We start from the raw sequence: 19461 nt of genomic DNA, 5'->3' as shown, positions 1-19461 counted from the left end.
AGAACAGGAAACGGAGCGGCCCCACCTGCTCAGGTACATTATAACACACACTCAACTCCGTTATGGGTCTAGTGGAGAAGAGGAAACGGAGCGGTCCCACCTGCTCAGGTACATTATAACACACACTCAACTCCGTTATGGGTCTAGTGGAGAAGAGGAAACGGAACGGCCCCACCTGCTCAGGTACATTATAACACACACTCAACTCCGTTATGGGTCTAGTGGAGAAGAGGAAACGGAGCGGCCCCACCTGCTCAGGTACATTATAACACACACTCAACTCCGTTATGGGTCTAGTGGAGAACAGGAAACGGAGCGGCCCCACCTGCTCAGGTACATTATAACACACACTCAACTCCGTTATGGGTCTAGTGGAGAAGAGGAAACGGAGCGGCCCCACCTGCTCAGGTACATTATAACACACACTCAACTCCGTTATGGGTCTAGTGGAGAACAGGAAACGGAGCGGCCCAACCTGCTCAGGTACATTATAACACACACTCAACTCCGTTATGGGTCTAGTGGAGAAGAGGAAACGGAGCGGCCCCACCTGCTCAGGTACAATATAACACACACTCAACTCCGTTATGGGTCTAGTGGAGAAAAGGAAACGGAGCGGCCCCACCTGCTCAGGTACATTATAACACACACTCAACTCCGTTATGGGTCTAGTGGAGAAGAGGAAACGGAGCGGCCCCACCTGCTCAGGTACATTATAACACACACTCAACTCCGTTATGGGTCTAGTGGAGAACAGGAACAATTTCTTTGTTGGTTGCATATTGGGCTCACGAGTGGCGCAGCGGTTTAAGGCACTGCATCTCAGCGCAAGAGGCACTACAGTCCCTGGTTCGATTCCAGGCTGTATCACATTCGGCCATGATTGGGAGTCCCATGGGGCGGCGCACAATTGGCCCAGCATCGTCTGGGTTTGGCTGGGGTAGGCCGTCATTGTAAATAAGAATTTGTTATAAACTGACTTGCCTAGTTAAATAAAAATAAATAAAAGCAACATCCACGCTAGCATTTGTTTTGTTTTCTAGCAGTGCTTGTGGAAACTGATTGAACCTGAATTCAAAAGCTTTTTTTGTAGTCATTGTCTTCACAGCAAGTTCAGGATATTGCCAGAGGAAGAGTAAAGGCGGGAAGGCCAGCAGCGCCTCAGTGCCAAAGGTTCTGCTGCAGCCAATGGGGGACTGACTATCCGTGACCCTGTCACAGGGGCCCAGTATGTTCAGATACAGCTCCTGCAGGTGAGAAGGTTCTCTAACAGCAACATTTAGAATGCTGTTAAAAAAAACTTTTTTTTTTCAGCATTTATTTCTATAAAGCACAGAGCAGAATGGCAAGGTGAAAACATGTATTACAGGCCAAAATAAGGTTGTGCGTGTGTTTCCGCTGACAGGGGCCACCTGGCTATATGGAGGTTTTTTAGTATCCATGACCTTTTGAATGTAATGTGATTTATTGATTCATATAAAGTATTTGTCTGTGTCAGGATGACCCCGCCAGTGAAGGGGACCTAGCCTTCCAGCTGAGCTCCCAGCCTTCCAGCTGAGCTCCCAGCCTTCCAGCTCCCATTCCCAGCTGACCGTGGACCTGCCAGTCAACATCCTACAGGTGAGTACTCCCCATGAAATCATAAAGGGTCATTTCTTAGCACCGTTTCTTATACAGATGTAGAAAATCGACATTTTGAACATATCTAGACACTGATATGGTGCTGGACATCTATTAATGTGAGGTTTTAAAGTGGTGGAGAGTCTCTTTTTAACTGGACAAAACAATGTGTCCTCCATAGGTAGTCAGATATGTAGTGAGCTGCCAGTTTAATTGAAAACCACTGCAATCCTGAAATGGAGATGTTTTAAAAATAAAGATGGAAGAGATGTAGGCTAAGCTTTTTAGTTAGGTCTGTATTTGAATGTAAGCAATTGAGGTGTGTTTGCATGTACTATAATTGGGGTGTATTTGCCTGTACTATAATTGGGGTGTGTTTGCCTGTACTGTAATTGAGGTGTATTTGCCTGTACTATAATTGGGGTGTATTTGCCTGTACTGTAATTGAGGTATATTTGCCTGTACTATAATTGGGGTGTATTTGCCTGTACTGTAATTGGGGTGTGTTTGCCTGTACTGTAATTGGGGTGTATTTGCCTGTACTGTAATTGGGGTGTATTTGCCTGTACTGTAATTGGGGTGTGTTTGCCTGTACTGTAATTGGGGTGTATTTGCCTGTACTGTAATTGAAGTAGAACTAAATTAGTCATTTCTGTCTGCCTTTCCTCAGGAACCTCCTGCTATGACGGAGGAATACAATGGCTTGGACAACTCCCAGTTTACAGGAAGCACCATCAACCTGCAGGACCTAGAGTGAGAGGGAGGGGATATGAAAAATGTGTGTACATCTGGGTTGGGATGAAGTGGAAGCCAGAACCAAATGCACCTTGGGAAGAATTGAATGATAAATTAAATGAACATTTACATTTTGGGACTTTTTTTCTTCTCACTATTTAATGTATTTCTGAAATCTTGTTTGTACCACAATCATGATTGCGAGAAAGACACGCTGTATGTCTTTTTAAAGAGAGACTGTCGTTTTGCACATCCAGTAGGTCCCTCGTGTCTCTTGTCAAACTGTGACGTCTTGTCAGTCTCAGCTACGTTGCCATGTTCTAGACACTCATACACTGTGCTGTTGTCAGAGCTTCTGTCTAATAATGCCTTACAGACATGATGTACTATACTCATCCATTTAGCAGACGCTTTCTGTTTGTTAGACTTATGTAGCTTCAACTTTTTGGTGGTGGGTAGGGTAAGATATATTTTTCTACAGCTGTGTCATATGAGCTACGTAGGAATGAGACGTATGCGTTCCATGTTCAAAATGTTGCCGGTCCGCTTGTTTATAATATCTGTAATGCTTATCTATATCTGACAACTTCCATCTAGTTATTTATTAGCCTTGTTTTACAAAATAGCTGAATCCAATCGCCAGGAGATTAAATAAAAGATTGAAGCAAAATTCTACATTTATTTTGTACAATAAGCCTAGTTTTGTGTTATGACTTCATACTGATTTATGAGCACAGGTTCGTGCCGTCGGGGACATCTTTGTGGGCTACACTCGGCCTTGTCTCAGGATAGTAAGTTGGTGGTTGAAGTTATCCCTCAAGTGGTGTGGGGACTGTGCTTTGGCAAAGTGGGTGGGGTTATATCCTGCCTGTTTGGCCCTGTGCAGGGGTATCGTCGGATGGGGCCACAGTGTCTCCCGACCCCTCCTGTCTCAGCCTCCGGTATTTATGCTGCAATAGTTTGTGTCGGGGGGGCTAGGGTCAGTCTGTTATCTTATCTGGTGTCCTGTGTGAATTTAAGTATGCTCTCTAATTCTCTTTCTCTTGGAGGGCCTGAGCCCTAGGACCAAGCCTCAGGACTACCTGGCCTGATGACTCCTTTTTGTCCCCAGTCTACCTGTCCGTGCTGCTGCTCCAGTTTCAACTGTTCTGCCTGCGGCTATGGACCCCTGACCTGTTTACCGAACATGCTACCTTGTCCCAGACCTGCTGTTTTCAACTCTCTAGAGACAGCAGGAGCGGTAGAGATACTCTGAATGATCGGCTATGAAAAGCCAACAGACATTTACTCCTGATGTGCTGATCAGTTGCACCCTCTACAACCACTGTGATTATTATTATTTGACCCTGCTGGTCATCTATGAACAGTTGAACATCTTGGCCATGTTCTGTTATAATCTTCACCCGGCACAGCCAGATTAGGACTGGCCACCCCTCATAGCCTGGTTCCTCTCTAGGTTTCTTCCTAGGTTCCGGCCTTTCTAGGGAGTTTTCCCTAGCCACTGTGCTTCTACGCCTGTATTGCTTGCTGTTTGGGGTTTTTTATTTTTTATTTTTTTTATTTTACCCCGTTTTACTATCTTGTCTCATCGCTACAACTCCCGTACGGGCTCGGGAGAGACGAAGGTTGAAAGTCATGCGTCCTCCGATACACAACCCAACCAAGCCGCACTGCTTCTTAACACAGCGCGCATCCAACCCGGAAGCCAGCTGCACCAATGTGTCGGAGGAAACACTGTGCACCTGGCAACCTTGGTTAGCGAGCACTGCGCCCGGCCCGCCACAGGAGTCGCTGGTGCGCGATGAGACAAGGATTTCCCTACCGGCCAACCCCTCCCTAACCTGGGAGACGCTAGGCCAATTGTGTGTCGCCCCACGGACCTCCCGGTCGCGGCCGGTTACGACAGAGCCTGGGCACGAACCCAGAGTCTCTGGTGGCACTGCGCCACCCGGGAGGCCCCCTGTTTGGGATCTTATGCTGGGTTTCTGTACAGCACTTTGACATCAGCTGATGTAAGAAGGGCTTTATTAAATAAATGTGATTTTATATCTGGCTCTCCTGTTTTCACTGTTATATAGATTTTAGGTTCCTATTGAATTCCCCAAAGAGGCTAGAGTAGTCAGTCCATATAACTGCTATTCACATATAAGATAATAGATGAAGATGTGTAAGAATAAAACGTAAGAATAATATGGTATGGCAAAATATTGTAATTTAAATCTGGTATGTTAAAATAATCTAATTCTGTAAAATGTGTGGGGAGAGCACTGTCCATCTGCCTCAAAGCCCTCCACCAAAACAAAGTCCACGTGCTCCACACCGCCTCAAAAAAACCTCCATCCAGTCCCAAAGAAGTAGGACCTATCTCATCATGTGACATTACCAGTGCCCAATAGGGTCATTGTAAAAGCCATACTTATACCCGTCATACCCAATTATTTAAAAAGTCAGTATTTACAGTGACTCAGTCACAGCCCCACAATAGGCCAAAACAGAGATGAAAGGAGTTCAGTTGTGGCGTATGGGGCCGTGTTGTGACTTGGCCCTTTACGTGAAGAAGTAGAGCTGCTCCTCTTTCTCCTTGTCTGAGATGTCATACACCTGACTGGTCTTCAGCTTGCGGGCAGGGCGCTGTGATCTAGCCATCAGTTTCTTGCCAGTCTGGAGAAAAAAGCCTTATGTTAGCATCAGCAAACAAAGAGAACACAATGGTATGGTTTCTTTAGTACAATTATATGAAATTAACTCATGACATTTATCAAATTTTATTGTACTAGAACAGCCCACTTGGTAATTAAACCAATGGCTTAGTTATGCAATATCTCAGTTAGCCTATAGGCATCTAATGACAATATAATGTTACACACTGATTTTCGGGCAGAAATTGGCACATCATTTTGGACCTATAGGATTGTAATTGTGTGGTATTGAGGCAGATTGTGTGACTGACTGTTTTCTTGACGTCAGCCTGGGCTCTCTCCAGGGCCCTCTTCAGCCTCTCTTCCTGGTGCTGCTTGTCCTGATGCATCTTCTCATCACGCAGCCTGGGGAAGGGAAGGAGGAAGTGATTATAAGGGGGAAAGAGAAGGGTAGATTAATCTAAACAACTAGATACGCTTCAAACTAAAAAATAAATAATCTGCTCTGGTACTCAGCACATGGAACATGAAATGTAGCAGGGCCCAAGTCCAATTGCACAGACCTGAGTTTCTTCCTCTGCATCAACTAACCACGTTCATGAACTAACCAAAGGCAACTAGGCAAAGTTTAAAGCCTAAGGACCTAGAGATTTAAATGGAATAGGGCCAAAGTGACTAGCCTATTTGACGGTCCTACGAGGCTGCGTGCCAGCTCTTGCGTACCTGAACCTCCTCTCCTTTTCCTTGGCCCTCTCGGCCAGCACCAGCCGCTCCTTGGGGACGATCTCCACGTTCTCCAGCAGCTCGTCCAGGCGGCTCTCGATGGCCTTCAGCATCTGCAGCGTGCTCAGGTTGGCCTCGCTGTCGCCCACGCAGCCCCGGTACACCTCCTCTACCTTAACGCCCAGGGAGTCAAACATACCCTCCTTCAGAGTAGAGGGAGAGAGAGGAGAAAGAACAAGAGAGTGAAATATCTGTGTGATCTAAGGCCAATGACTGGCACACTACTGGTATTAGCATGTCCTCTGATTCTCTGCGTAACTCCCAGTGACCTCTCCCATTTCCTGCTTTGGGTAAAAGTTGTCCGTAGTCACAGATCTAGGATCTGCTTACTTTCCCAAAATCCTACCATCAACCATGTACTCTAAACTGACCTTAGATCAACTTTTTTTCCTACCTGGTCGTCCGACTTGTACTTCCCAAAGTTGAAGAGGCGGGCCCTCAGCTCCAGCTCGGCAGCCCGTTCCCTCTCCCTCTGGATGGTGTGGGTCATGATGTCTATCTGCTGGGTCAGCTGGTTGGTCTCCACCTCCCTTCAGAGAGGGGGATGTGTGCACACAAATAGAAACAAGTGCAAGAGAGGAAAGAGAAGGAACTATAGAGGGTAGAGTGTTGACATAAAACCTTGGTCTTGTCAATGTCAGTCAACGTCATTTCTCCTCGTCCTTTTTATAAGTGAAGTCCCAATGTACGAGCACCCACATTACGTAGAGATCAACTCTGCTATGCCATTGAGTTCTAGCCTATCTACAATAACTATGGTAGTCTACATTCACTTTCAACTTGGCCCTCACTTCCCTCTCTATCTACCTCTGACCACTAACCCCTGCAGACCTTTCTTACATCTTCTTGCGGTTGTAGTCCATGACCTGTCGGAACTCCTCCTGGGCGTCTTCGGTCTCCCTGGAGTTCTGGATCAGAGAGAGGTTCTGCTCTTCCAGCTCTGTCAGCAGCTCCAGCAGCTGCCTGGGGTCCCTGAAGTACAGCTCCGGGTCCTCCTGCAGGGGCAACAAACACCACATACAGGTGACAGACTTATTTCGGGGTAAGTGGAAAACTAAAGGTAAAGTTTATAAAACATTTAAGAGAAAGATATTCTTTAACAGAAAGCTAGCTGGCCTAAATGCGAGTAGTGGGGTTTGAGTTCGACATTGAAATACACAGCCCAAAAATACTTTTATTTGATTATTTGAATGGTTATGTGTTAAAAACCAAATAGTCTACCAAATTATATTTGATAGTATTTTCAAATACTTATTTCAAATATTATTTTAAAATACCTGGGTTAAATGCATGGGAGTGTATTTGAGTCAGTGTATTCGTGTTTTCAAATACTTTCCAAGTGTATTTCCAAATACAGTAAAATATGCAACTACTTTTATCAAATAAAAGATATCTGAATACTTACTCTCAATGTATGTGAAAGTAGTTGAGATATTTTAAATAGTATTTAAACTCTCCATTGAGCTTGCTTTTTAGGCCTGGGGCTTAATCTGTGTCCAGAAAACCAGCCCATTACATGTTCTGTCAAATTCAGGCTTGTATTCACATTTTATTCAAACCGTCTCATTCATAACATTCTGGTGTCAGCTTATCGATGGCTGAAATTTGCCAGAAAGCAGTTGTCTTCCAGCTTAATTCTGATCTTCTAAAGTTGAAACTAACCTCATATTCAGAGCTGTCAGTCTTCAGCTCTGCCACAGGGTTCCTGAAAAGACAGGAATTCAGCACTATAGCAACAATTAGAGCATATAACATGGTCATCACTTTTCTTATTTATTTTATTTAACCTTTATTTAGACAAGTCAGTTAAGAACAAATTCTTATCATTGTATTAGTCACATGCGCTGATTACAACAAGTAGTTAAAGAGCAGCAGTAAAATAACAATAGCGAGAATATATACAGGGGGTACCGGTACAGAGTCAATGTGCGGGGAACAGGTTAGTCGAGGTAATTGAGGTACATGTACATGTAGGTAGAGTTATTAAAGTGATAGATAATAATAGAGATTAGCAGTGGTGTAAGGGGGGGGGGGGGCAATGCAAATAGTCTGGGTAGCCATTTGATTAGATGTTCAGGAGTCTTATGGCTTGGGGGTAGAAGCTGTTAAGAAGCCTTTTGGACTTGGCGCTCCGGTACTGTTTGCCGTGCGGTAGTAGAGAGAACAGTCTATGACTAGAGTGGCTGGAGTCTTTGACATTTTTTAGGGGCTTCCTCTGACACCTCCTGGTATAGAGGTCCTGGATGGCAGGAAGCTTGGACCCAGTGATATACTGGGCCATTCACACTACCCTCTGTAGTACCTTGTGATCGGAGGCCGAGCAGTTGCCATACCAGTGATGCAACCAGTTGGCCTGTTCAAAGGTCTTACTCACATCGGCTGCGGAGAGCGTGATCACACAGTCGTCCAGAACAGCTGGTGCTCTCATGCATGTTTCAGTGTTATTTGTCTCGAAGCGAGCTTAGAAGTAGTTTATCTCGTCTGGTAGGATTGTGTCACTGGGCAGCTCTCAGCTGTACATCCCTTTGTAGTCTGTAATGGTTTGCAAGCCCTGCCACATCCGATGAACGTCGGAGCTGGTGTAGTATGATTCGATCTTAGTCCAGTATTGACACTTTGCCTGTTAGATGGTTTGTTGGAGGGCATAGTGGGATTTCTTAAAAGCTTCCTGGTTAGAGTCCCGCTCCTTGAAAGCGGCAGCTCTAGCCTTTTAGCTCAGTGCGGATGTTGCCTGTAATCCATGGCTTCTGCTGGTTGGGGTATGTAGTACGCTCACTGTGGGGACGACATCATCGATGCACTTATTGATGAAGCCAATGACTGATGTGGCATACTCCTCAATGCCATAGGAAGAATCGCAATAAACATATTCCAGTCTGTGCTAGCAAAACAGTCCTGTAGCTTAGCATCTGCTTCATCTGACCACTTTTTTATTGACCGAGTCACTGGTGCTTCCTGCTTTAATTTTAGGTCGATAAACAGGAATCAGTAGGATAGGATTATGGTCAGATTTGACAAATGGAGGGTGAGGGAGAGCTTTGTACATGTCTCTGTGTGTGGAGTAAAGGTTGTCTAGAGTTTTTTTCCCCTCTGGTTGCACATTTAACATGCTGCTAGAAATTTGGTAAAACAGATTTAAGTTTCCCTGCATTAAAGTCCCCGGCCACCAGGAGTGTCGCCTCTGGATGAGCGTTTTCCTATTTGCTTATGGCGGAATACAGCTCATTGAGTGCAGTCTTAGTGCCAACATCGGTCTGTGGTGGGTATGTAGACAGCTACGAAAAATACATATGAAAACTCTAGGTAGATAGTGTGGTCTACAGCTTATCATGAGATACTCTACCTCAGGCGAGCAAAACATTGAGACTTCCTTAGATATCGTGAACCAGCTGTTGTAGTTTTAATGTCCCTTTGGTAGTTTAATCTTCCTCGCAGGTGATTGCATGTTAGTCGTGGCTGGTGAGTAATCACTGTTCTGATGTCCAGAAGTTATTTTCGGTTATAAGAGACGGTAGCAGCAACATTATGTACAAAATCAGTTTAAAAATAAGTTACAAACAATGCAAAAGAACAAACATAAAAACACAATCGGTTAGGAGCACGTAAAACGTCAGCCATCTTCTCCGGCGCCGTCTTCCACTTATTTACAATGACTTGCACACACACGCACGTGAGCACACACACACACACCATACACACATACATACATACACACACAAACACTCACAATTTGTCACTCCGACCTGTCGACTGTCTAGAGGGGGTCCTAGCATCCCGGATAGGTGGCAGCTCTCGGCCCGCAAAGGACTCCTTACTGTCTGTAGCTGTGTGTGTGTGCGTGTGCGTGTGCGTGTGCGTGTGTGTGTGTGTGTGTGTGTGTGTGTGTGTGTGTGTGTGTGTGTGAGAGAGAGAGAGAGAGATATAGACAGAGAGAAAGAGAGGGACAGAGAAAGAGAGATCAACAAAGATAGAGAGAGAGAGAGATAGACAGAGTTAGAGGGACAGACGGAGAGGGACAGAGTTAGAGGGACAGAGATAGATAGACAGAGTGAGAGGGACAGAGTTAGAGGGACAGAGATAGATAGACAGAGTTAGAGGGACAGAGGGAGAGGGACAGAGTTAGAGGGACAGAGTGAGAGGGACAGAGTGAGAGAGAGTGAGAGACAGAGTGAGGGACAGGGATAGAGGGACAGGGATAGAGGGACAGGGATAGAGGGACAAGGATAGAGGGACAGAGTTAGAGTGAGAGGGACAGAGTTAGAGTGAGAGGGACAGAGTGAGAAGGACAGAGTGAGAGGGACAGAGTGAGAGGGACAGAGTGATAGGGACAGAGTGATAGGGACAGAGTGATAGGGACAGAGTGAGAGGGACAGAGTGAGAGTGACAGAGTGAGAGTGAGAGGGACAGAGTGAGAGGGACAGAGTGAGAGAGACAGAGTGAGAGAGACAGAGTGAGAGAGACAGAGTTAGCGAGACAGAGTTAGCGAGACAGAGTTAGCGAGACAGAGATAGCGAGACAGAGATAGCGAGACAGAGAGACAGAGATAGAGAGACTTATAAAAAGGTAACTTTAGTGTATCACATCCTGTATGTTTTATAACAAACACTAAGAAAGAACACATACTAGTACGTCTTTTAGGAGTAGCCCTCTCATCTTTGTCTTTCTCTTTGGGCTTGTCCTTGGTGGCAGACCTGGTGGCAGACTTGAGTTTAAGTGTCTTGGCCTTGGCCCTATGTGCCTCTTGCCACTCTAGAGGGGACAGCTTGAAGAGGAACTCCTTGTGCATCTTGAACTCCTTTATGATGTCCTCAAACTTAGAGATGTCACTGCAGGGGGAGCACACAAACGAACGAAGGCATGAACATGTGCACACACACACACACATCCTTGAGATATACATGATATACACGTACATCATACATTGATGTTATAGTTGATTTACAGCTACAGTTCCAATATTATACTGAGGTAGGAGGCCATGCCCATCTTAGCTGTAATGCTCTGTGTGTTACCTACCTCTAAATGGTCACCATCTTAGCTGTAATGCTCTGTTACCCACCTCTTAATGGTCACCATCTTAGCTGTAATGCTCTGTTACCCACCTCTTAATGGTCACCATCTTAGCTGTAATGCTCTGTTACCCACCTCTTAATGGTCACCATCTTAGCTGTAATGCTCTGTTACCCACCTCTTAATGGTCACCATCTTAGGTGTAATGCTCTGTTACCCACCTCTTAATGGTCACCATCTTAGCTGTAATGCTCTGTGTATTACCCACCTCTTAATGGTCACCATCTTAGCTGTAATGCTCTGTGTGTTACCCACCTCTTAATGGTCACCATCTTAACTGTAATGCTCTGTGTGTTACCCACCTCTTAATGGTCACCATCTTAGCTGTAATGCTCTGTGTATTACCCACCTCTTAATGGTCACCATCTTAGTTGTCATACTCTGTTACCCACCTCTTAATGGTCACCATCTTAGTTGTAATACTCTGTGTGTTACCCACCTCTTAATGGTCACCATCTTAGCTGTAATGCTCTGTTACCCACCTCTTAATGGTCACCATCTTAGCTGTAATGCTCTGTTACCCACCTCTTAATGGTCACCATCTTAGCTGTAATGCTCTGTGTGTTACCTACCTCTAAATGGTCACCATCTTAGCTGTAATGCTCTGTTACCCACCTCTTAATGGTCACCATCTTAGGTGTAATGCTCTGTTACCCACCTCTTAATGGTCACCATCTTAGCTGTAATGCTCTGTTACCCACCTCTTAATGGTCACCATCTTAGCTGTAATGCTCTGTGTGTTACCCACATCTTAATGGTCACCATCTTAGTTGTAATACTCTGTGTGTTACCCACCTCTTAATGGTCACCATCTTAGCTGTAATGCTCTGTTACCCACCTCTTAATGGTCACCATCTTAGCTGTAATGCTCTGTTACCCACCTCTTAATGGTCACCATCTTAGCTGTAATACTCTGTGTGTTACCCACCTCTTAATGGTCACCGTCGTAGCTGTAATGCTCTGTGTGTTACCCACCTCTTAATGGTCACCATCTTAGCTGTAATGCTCTGTTACCCACCTCTTAATGGTCACCATCTTAGGTGTAATACTCTGTGTGTTACCTACCTCTAAATGGTCACCATCTTAGCTGTAATGCTCTGTTACCCACCTCTTAATGGTCACCATCTTAGCTGTAATGCTCTGTGTGTTACCCACCTCTTAATGGTCACCATCTTAGCTGTAATGCTCTGTGTGTTACCCACCTCTTAATGGTCACCATCTTAGTTGTAATACTCTGTGTGTTACCCACCTCTTAATGGTCACCATCTTAGCTGTAATGCTCTGTGTGTTACCCACCTCTTAATGGTCACCATCTTAGCTGTAATGCTCTGTGTGTTACCCACCTCTTAATGGTCACCATCTTAGCTGTAATGCTCTGTGTGTTACCCACCTCTTAATGGTCACCATCTTAGCTGTAATACTCTGTGTGTTACCCACCTCTTAATGGTCACCATCTTAGCTGTAATGCTCTGTTACCCACCTCTTAATGGTCACCATCTTAGCTGTAATGCTCTGTTACCCACCTCTTAATGGTCACCATCTTAGCTGTAATGCTATGTGTGTTACCCACCTCTTAATGGTCACCATCTTAGCTGTAATGCTCTGTGTGTTACCCACCTCTTAATGGTCACCATCTTAGCTGTAATGCTCTGTTACCCACCTCTTAATGGTCACCATCTTAGCTGTAATGCTCTGTTACCCACCTCTTAATGATCACCATCTTAGGTGTAATGCTCTGTTACCCACCTCTTAATGGTCACCATCTTAGCTGTAATGCTCTGTTACCCACCTCTTAATGGTCACCATCTTAGCTGTAATGCTCTGTGTGTTACCTACCTCTAAATGGTCACCATCTTAGCTGTAATGCTCTGTTACCCACCTCTTAATGGTCACCATCTTAGGTGTAATGCTCTGTTACCCACCTCTTAATGGTCACCATCTTAGCTGTAATGCTATGTTACCCACCTCTTAATGGTCACCATCTTAGCTGTAATGCTCTGTGTGTTACCCACCTCTTAATGGTCACCATCTTAGCTGTAATACTCTGTGTGTTACCCACCTCTTAATGGTCACCATCCTGGTTGTGATCCTCTTGATCTCAGACATCTTCTCCATTTTCACTTTGGTCTCCAACTCAGCACTGTGCAAAATGGAGACACTATGTGACTTTAAGAAGACAATACATTGGACATACTGTACATCTAACACATTGTTAGTTACACTTTGATGTCCTCCACTGACTTTTCTATAGAGCTCTACGTGTTGGGGTTTGGGTTAATGTTACGTTGTGAGAATGTTATTTGTCGGTTACTTACACTTTGATGGCCTCCACAGAGTTCTTGTCGTTCTCTTTAAGGAATTGGTCAAATATGATGGCATCGTCCTCTAGGAACTGCTCGGCGTGCGTCAGCTTCCTCTCCTCCGCCGCTGCCACTTTCTCCAGCTGCTCGATCTCTCCACGCTTCACCGCCAGGGAGTACTGAGAGAGAGAGAGGGTTGGGGAGAGAGAGAGATGGGGTAGAGAGAGAGGGTTGGGGAGAGAGAGGGTTGGGGAGAGAGAGATATGGGGGAGAGAGAGAGAGGGTTGGGGAGAGAGAGAGAGGGTTGGGGAGAGAGAGAGAGGGTTGGGGGAGAGAGAGAGAGAGAGAGATGGGGGAGAGAGAGAGAGATGGGGGAGAAAGAGAGAGAGATGGGGGAGAGAGAGAGAGATGGGGGAGAGAGAGAGAGATGGGGGAGGGAGAGAGTTGGGAGAGAGAGAGAGGGTTGGGGAGAGAGAGAGAGGGTTGGGGAGAGAGAGAGAGGGTTGGGGAGAGAGAGAGAGGGTTGGGGAGAGAGAGGGTTGGGGAGAGAGAGAGAGATGGGGGAGAGAGAGAGGGTTGGAGAGAGAGAGAGGGTTGGTGAGAGAGAGCGATGGGGGAGAGAGAGCGATGGGGGAGAGAGAGCGATGGGGGAGAGAGAGAGATGGGGGAGAGAGAGAGGGTTGGGGAGAGAGAGAGGGGGTTGGGGAGAGAGAGAGAGGGGGTTGGGGAGAGAGAGGGGGTTGGGGAGAGAGAGAGAGATGGGGGAGAGAGAGGGTTGGGGGAGAGAGAGAGGGTTGGGGAGAGAGAGAGGGGGTTGGGGAGAGAGAGAGGGGGTTGGGGAGAGAGAGAGAGATGGGGGAGAGAGAGGGTTGGGGAGAGAGAGAGAGATAGATGGGGAGAGAGAGAGAGATGGGGGAGAGAGAAAGGGTTGGGGGAGAGAGAGAGAGGGTTGAGGGAGAGAGAGAGAAATGGGGGAGAGAGAGAGATGGGGGAGAGAGAGAGATGGGGGAGAGAGAGAGATGGGGGAGAGAGAGAGATGGGGAGAGAGAGAGAGATGGGGAGAGAGAGAGAGATGGGGGAGAGAGAGAGATGGGGGAGAGAGAGAGATGGGGGAGAGAGAGAGATGAGGGAGAGAGAGAGATGGGGGAGAGAGAGAGATGGGGGAGAGAGAGAGAGATGGGGAGAGAGAGAGAGATGGGGAGAGAGAGAGAGATGGGGGAGAGAGAGAGATGGGGGAGAGAGAGAGATGGGGGAGAGAGAGAGATGGGGAGCGAGAGAGAGAGATGCGGGAGAGAGAGAGATGGGGGAGAGAGAGAGAGATGGGGGAGAGAGAGGGTTGGGGAGAGAGAGAGGGGAGAGAGACAGGGTTGGGGAGAGAGAGAGATGGGAGAGAGAGAGAGGGTTGGGAGAGAGAGAGAGAGATGGGAGAGAGAGAGAGAGACAGGGAGATATGGATGAGGAGGAACATACCAGGATGGATGGATAGCAGTGGAGGCTGCTGAGGAGAGAACAGCTCATAATAAAGTCTGGAATGGAGCCAATGGAATGGTATTAAACCATGTGTTTCATGTATTTGATGCCTTTCCACCTACTCCGCTCCAGCCGTTACCACGAGCCCGTCCTCCCCAATTAAGTTGCCACCAACCTCCTGTGATGATAGATAGATAGATAGATAGATAGAAAGAAAGTAGGTGGAGAATCCCAGAAACATGTGGGAGGTGGAGAAAGCTTGTATTGACTGTACCTACACATGGGCTACCCTTCACTAGTGAAAACCAATAAAGACAATGAATACATAACAATTACATTATCAATTGTGTAAAGACCGAATACCTGCAAACACATTCCAGTTGTAGTCGATCAAGACCATAACATGATTACCAGGTCAGTTTATATGGACTGTTGTTCCCTTCTTACCTCCAACAGAAACATTTCCTTTTTCTGGTTGATAAACTCATTGATGCTCTCTTTGTCTATATTACAATCTGAGGAGAAACGGTAGGGTTGGTTACACAGCATGACATTGTTAAACGATGGGACTGAGGTTGAGTATAGAGGCAAAGAGCCAATGACAAAGGCTTTTGATTTTCCATAAGAATGATTTCAGTTGTATCAATGACTTCAGTGCAAGCCTTTGTGTTTAGACCTACACTGTATGTGTGTGTAGACCTAAAATGTGTGTTTACATGTACACTGAGTGTACAAAACATATTGAGGACACCTTCCTAATATTGAGTTGCATTCCCTTTTGCCTTCAGAACAGCCTCAATTCGTCAGATCATGGACTCTACAAGGTGTTGAAAGCGTTCCACAGGGATGCTGGCCCATGTTGACTCCAATGCTTCCCACAGTTGTCAAGATGGCTGGATGTCCTTTGAGGGGTGAACTATTCTTGATACACACAGGAAACTGGACTTCAGGAAACAGCAGAGGGAGCACCCCCCTATCCACTTCGAAGGGACAGCAGTGGAGAAGGTGGAAAGTTAAGTTCCCCGGCGTACACATCACAGACAAACTGAAATGGTCCACCCACACAGACAGCGTGGTAAAGAAGCCGCAACAGCGCCTCTTCAACCTCAGGAGGCTCAAGAAATTTGGCGTGTCACCCAAAACCCTGACAAACTTTTACAGATGCGTAATCGAGAGCATCCTGTCGGGCTGTAACACAGCCTGGTACGGCAACTGTACCACCTTCAACCGCAAGGCTATCCAGAGGGTGGTGCGGTCTACACAACACATCACCGGGGGCAAACTACCTGCCCTCCATGACATCTACACCACCCGATGTCACAGGAAGGCAAAAAAGATCATCAAGGACAACAACACCCGAGCCACTGCCTGTTCACCCCGCTACCATCCAGAAGGCTTCTATCTCAAGGCCATCAGACTGCTAAACAGCAGTCAGTTACTCAGAGAGGCTGCTGCCTACATTGAGTCCCAATCACTGGACACTTTAATAAAATGGATCACTAGTCACTTTAAACAATTCCATTCTAAATAATGTGACTTTAATAATGTTTATATATCTTACATTACTAATTTCACATGTACAGTATATACTGCATTTTACACCATCTATTACACCTTGCCTATGCCGCTCGGCCACCGCTCATCCATATTCTTACATGTACATATTCTCATTCACCCCTTTAGATTTGTGTGTATTAGGTAGTTGTTGGGGAATTGTTAGATTACTTGTTAGATATTACTGCACTGTCGGAACTAGAAGCACAAGCATTTCGCTACACTCACATTAACATCTGCTAACCATGTATATGTGACAAATAAAATGTGATTTGATTTGAAACTGTTGAGCGTGAAAAACCCAGCAGCATTGCAGTTCTTGACACATACAAACCCGTTCAAAGGCACTTCAAACTTTTGTCTGAATCACACACATACACAATCCATGTCTCAAGGCTTAAAAATCCTTATTTAACCTGTCTCCTCCCCTTCATCTACACTGATGGAAGTGGATTTAACAAGGGACATCAATAAGGGATCACAGCTTTCACCTGGTCAGTCTACGTCATTGAAAGAGCAGGTGTTCCTAATCGTTTGTACACTCAGTGTATGTCAATTATGGTGTAGCAACATGGTGTGTGTAGGTGTGTTTGTGTCCGTGAATGTGTGTCTGTCTTTCTGTCTGTCACCACCTTTGATCATGGCCGCCCTCCAGGCAGGGGTGTTTTGTAGCTCGGCCAGCCTGCTCTCCTCTCCTCCTTGCTGGGCTGTGTCCTCTTCCTCCAGCCCCTCTCTCAGCTTCCTGCGGAGATCAGCCTGCTTGGCCTTCATACGGCCTGCATATGTCACCTTCTCATGAACCTGCAAGCCCAACTGGCTCTGCAGCTCAGGGAAAGAAAATAGGTGCATGTTTTAACCTGATGTTGGCCAGATACCAGTTGGACAGAGGTAACTGAACAGTAACTATGTGTGTAATGCATTGGAAAATATATATTTTGGCCGGGATTCAATCTGATTGTGGGCTATAGGCATTGCTGCTTTTAAAGGCAATACTCCTGTGTTCGGGGAGATCCCATTCCAGAAATTGCCTTTAAAATCCGCAATGCCTGTACCCCACGATCGGACTGAAACCCGGCCCAGGCCGCTTAGTCAACAATTGGATTGAATGGATAATAAAAGCACATATACACACCAGTTTCCTGCTCTCCTTTTCCTTCTTCCTGATCGGGGAAATGTTGTCATCGAGCACTTCGAAAGGGTTTGCCCTAGGCTTCAGTTTACCAACATCTTCACACGTTGCAATAAAAAAGGAAAATGTCAACGGAGAAGAGTAGCCCTTGTATTTAAACCAGTACCAGTACAATAATCTCTCCAAAACAGCATGCATGTTGTAACAACACACAAGAATAAACTGGTACTAACTACTATGTCACTGTCTTTTTTAGGATGGTGTCATACATTTCCGAACCCCAACTGTTGATTACATTTTCCATACAATTTGTTTTTATCTACAGTAGTTTATAAATGGGGTTAACCCTAGACTGGGATTAGAGTGATGTCAAATGGAACACGCAGTGAATGGAATTGGATCAGGTGGTTCCCATGTCTACTTCCTAATTTCTTTTATGACAGAGTCATTCTCGGGTTACCTCAGACTGACTCATTATCAACCTTACAAGTAATGCTAACCAGTTAGTTAGGTCAGGGTTTCCCAAACTCGGTTCTGGGGCCCCTATAGCACTACACAGCTGATTCAAAGAATCAAAGCTTGATGATGAGTTGATTATTTGATTCAGCTGTGTAGTGTTAGGGTAAAAACCAAAACCTGGGGGGGGGGTCAATGACTTGGTGGCACTCGCCGACTGGGCAACTATCAGAGGACCTGTCAGCATGTTTGGTCCACCTGTCAAATAGGATCATATAGAAAATCTAAACTAGAATTCACCCCAGTAGAAACACAAGGTTATTATGTGTTTAGTAGCCTAGTCTTGCGTGGCCAGCCTCCCAAATCCCGTCTCAATCACAGCCATTGTTCGTACTGCATCAGTGCGTCAAGATAAAGACATTGCTAGTACAGCATCAGTGTGTCAAGATGAAGACATTGTTTGTACAGCATCAGTGCGTCAAGATGAAGACATTGCTAGTACAGCATCAGTGTGTCAAGATGAAGACATTGCTAGTACAGCATCAGTGTCAAGATGAAGTCATTGTTAGTACAGCATCAGTGTGTCAAGATGAAGACATTGTCAGTACAGCATCAGTTTGTCAAAATTAAGATTTATAAGACAGTACAGATGTTGAATCTTAATTTGATCACCCTGTTGCTGGAGAACTTTGATGCAATGCAGGAAATGTGAAACATGTAGTGTATTTGAGGTTTAAAAAGGCTTCTGAAGTTTTTAATTTTCACTTTGAAATTTCAGACTTGATTTTCTCTTATGAAAAACATATCAACACATACAAAACTGGCCATTAATTATAATCCACATAATTCATATTTCCTGTTGCTGCAGGATTATTTTCCTGCTGTAGCAAACTGTCTCAAATGAAGATCCGTCGTGTCTACTTACTGTGCCTTGATGCTGGTGACAACATCCCTAGAGTAGAAAGTGAATGCAAGTTACCACAATTAGGGGCGCGAATACTTGTAAAAAAGGGACTGTTTTTTTCCCTCATATATTGCATGCCAATTATTACTTAATCTAATAAATATCCCAACAATGTATATATAGGCCCAGGGTGTTCAATGTAGCATAGAATGTTACTAATGGTGAATATGCCTAGTTGTTTTCTTTATCTAGAGAATGTTACAATGTTTCAAAAAATCGAACAACAACTTAGCCAAATTGGCTTCTTGTGACATGCCAAATATTTCCCCAACCAATTTAAGATAATTATTATCAGAGTAAAATACGGTTTTGTTTTAACACCTCTCCTTACCTTCAATTTGATTTAACCCTTGACAATGTCTTCTGCTGACACATCTTGAGAGAGTTCTGCCCTACTTTGGAATTGGAACTCGATTGTTGCGTTATGTTGCCGTGGTAACATCATTCTTCAGAAGGTTCTATTTTGTTACCACTAGATGACGCTGTTTCCCAACATTCTCCTCAGTCTCAAACACATTTTTAATAGGACTTCATTCAAAAAGACTGTCAGGGATTTTGGGAGTTAGATTGTTAAGCATCAAATTGGCCTGGAGGTCTAATTTGTTTACTTTGGGTACAGAAAACTATTTGATAGGTTATTAAAGCACAGCTGACCATTTTGAATATGAGCCAGACTGCAAAATGCTATATTTGCAACCTTTTATGCATAGCTGTGCAGATGTAAGGCGTCGTGTGGGAGAG

General features: G+C 45.2%; 1 protein-coding gene across 1 annotated transcript; it reads right to left on the bottom strand.

Annotated features, from left to right (window-relative positions):
* Positions 1–4594: 4594 nt before the first annotated feature.
* Positions 4595–19095, bottom strand: LOC139414447 (cilia- and flagella-associated protein 100-like). Its single transcript, XM_071162361.1, has 15 exons — positions 19052–19095; positions 18682–18708; positions 17304–17398; positions 16804–16996; positions 15065–15132; positions 13163–13326; positions 12907–12987; positions 10401–10603; positions 9505–9601; positions 7440–7482; positions 6618–6772; positions 6172–6307; positions 5718–5920; positions 5306–5399; positions 4595–5016 (listed from the first exon to the last, which is right to left on the bottom strand). Exons 2-15 carry the CDS (start codon positions 18704–18706, stop codon positions 4903–4905), a joined length of 1671 nt encoding a protein of 556 aa, XP_071018462.1. The 5' UTR covers positions 18707–18708; positions 19052–19095; the 3' UTR covers positions 4595–4902.
* Between the last annotated feature and the right edge of the window lie 366 nt (positions 19096–19461).

The sequence above is a fragment of the Oncorhynchus clarkii genome, chromosome 7 (genome assembly GCF_045791955.1).
Source record: "Oncorhynchus clarkii lewisi isolate Uvic-CL-2024 chromosome 7, UVic_Ocla_1.0, whole genome shotgun sequence".
Taxonomy (NCBI): Eukaryota; Metazoa; Chordata; class Actinopteri; order Salmoniformes; family Salmonidae; genus Oncorhynchus; species Oncorhynchus clarkii.
The sequence above is the reverse complement of the archived record's forward strand: the minus strand, read 5'-3'. Positions and strand labels throughout refer to the sequence as shown.

Bases quoted from the DNA above. Each gene is read 5' to 3' on its own strand.
- LOC139414447 (XM_071162361.1), bottom strand. From the start codon at position 18,706: ATGTTGTCACCAGCATCAAGGCACA. The intron at 10,604-12,906 runs GTGGGTAACACA...CTCCCCCTGCAG, and splicing joins AGGATGGTGACCATTAAGAG to TGACATCTCTAAGTTTGAGG. The intron at 7,483-9,504 runs GTGAGTGTTTGT...CTGTCTTTTCAG, and splicing joins ACAGGTCGGAGTGACAAATT to GAACCCTGTGGCAGAGCTGA.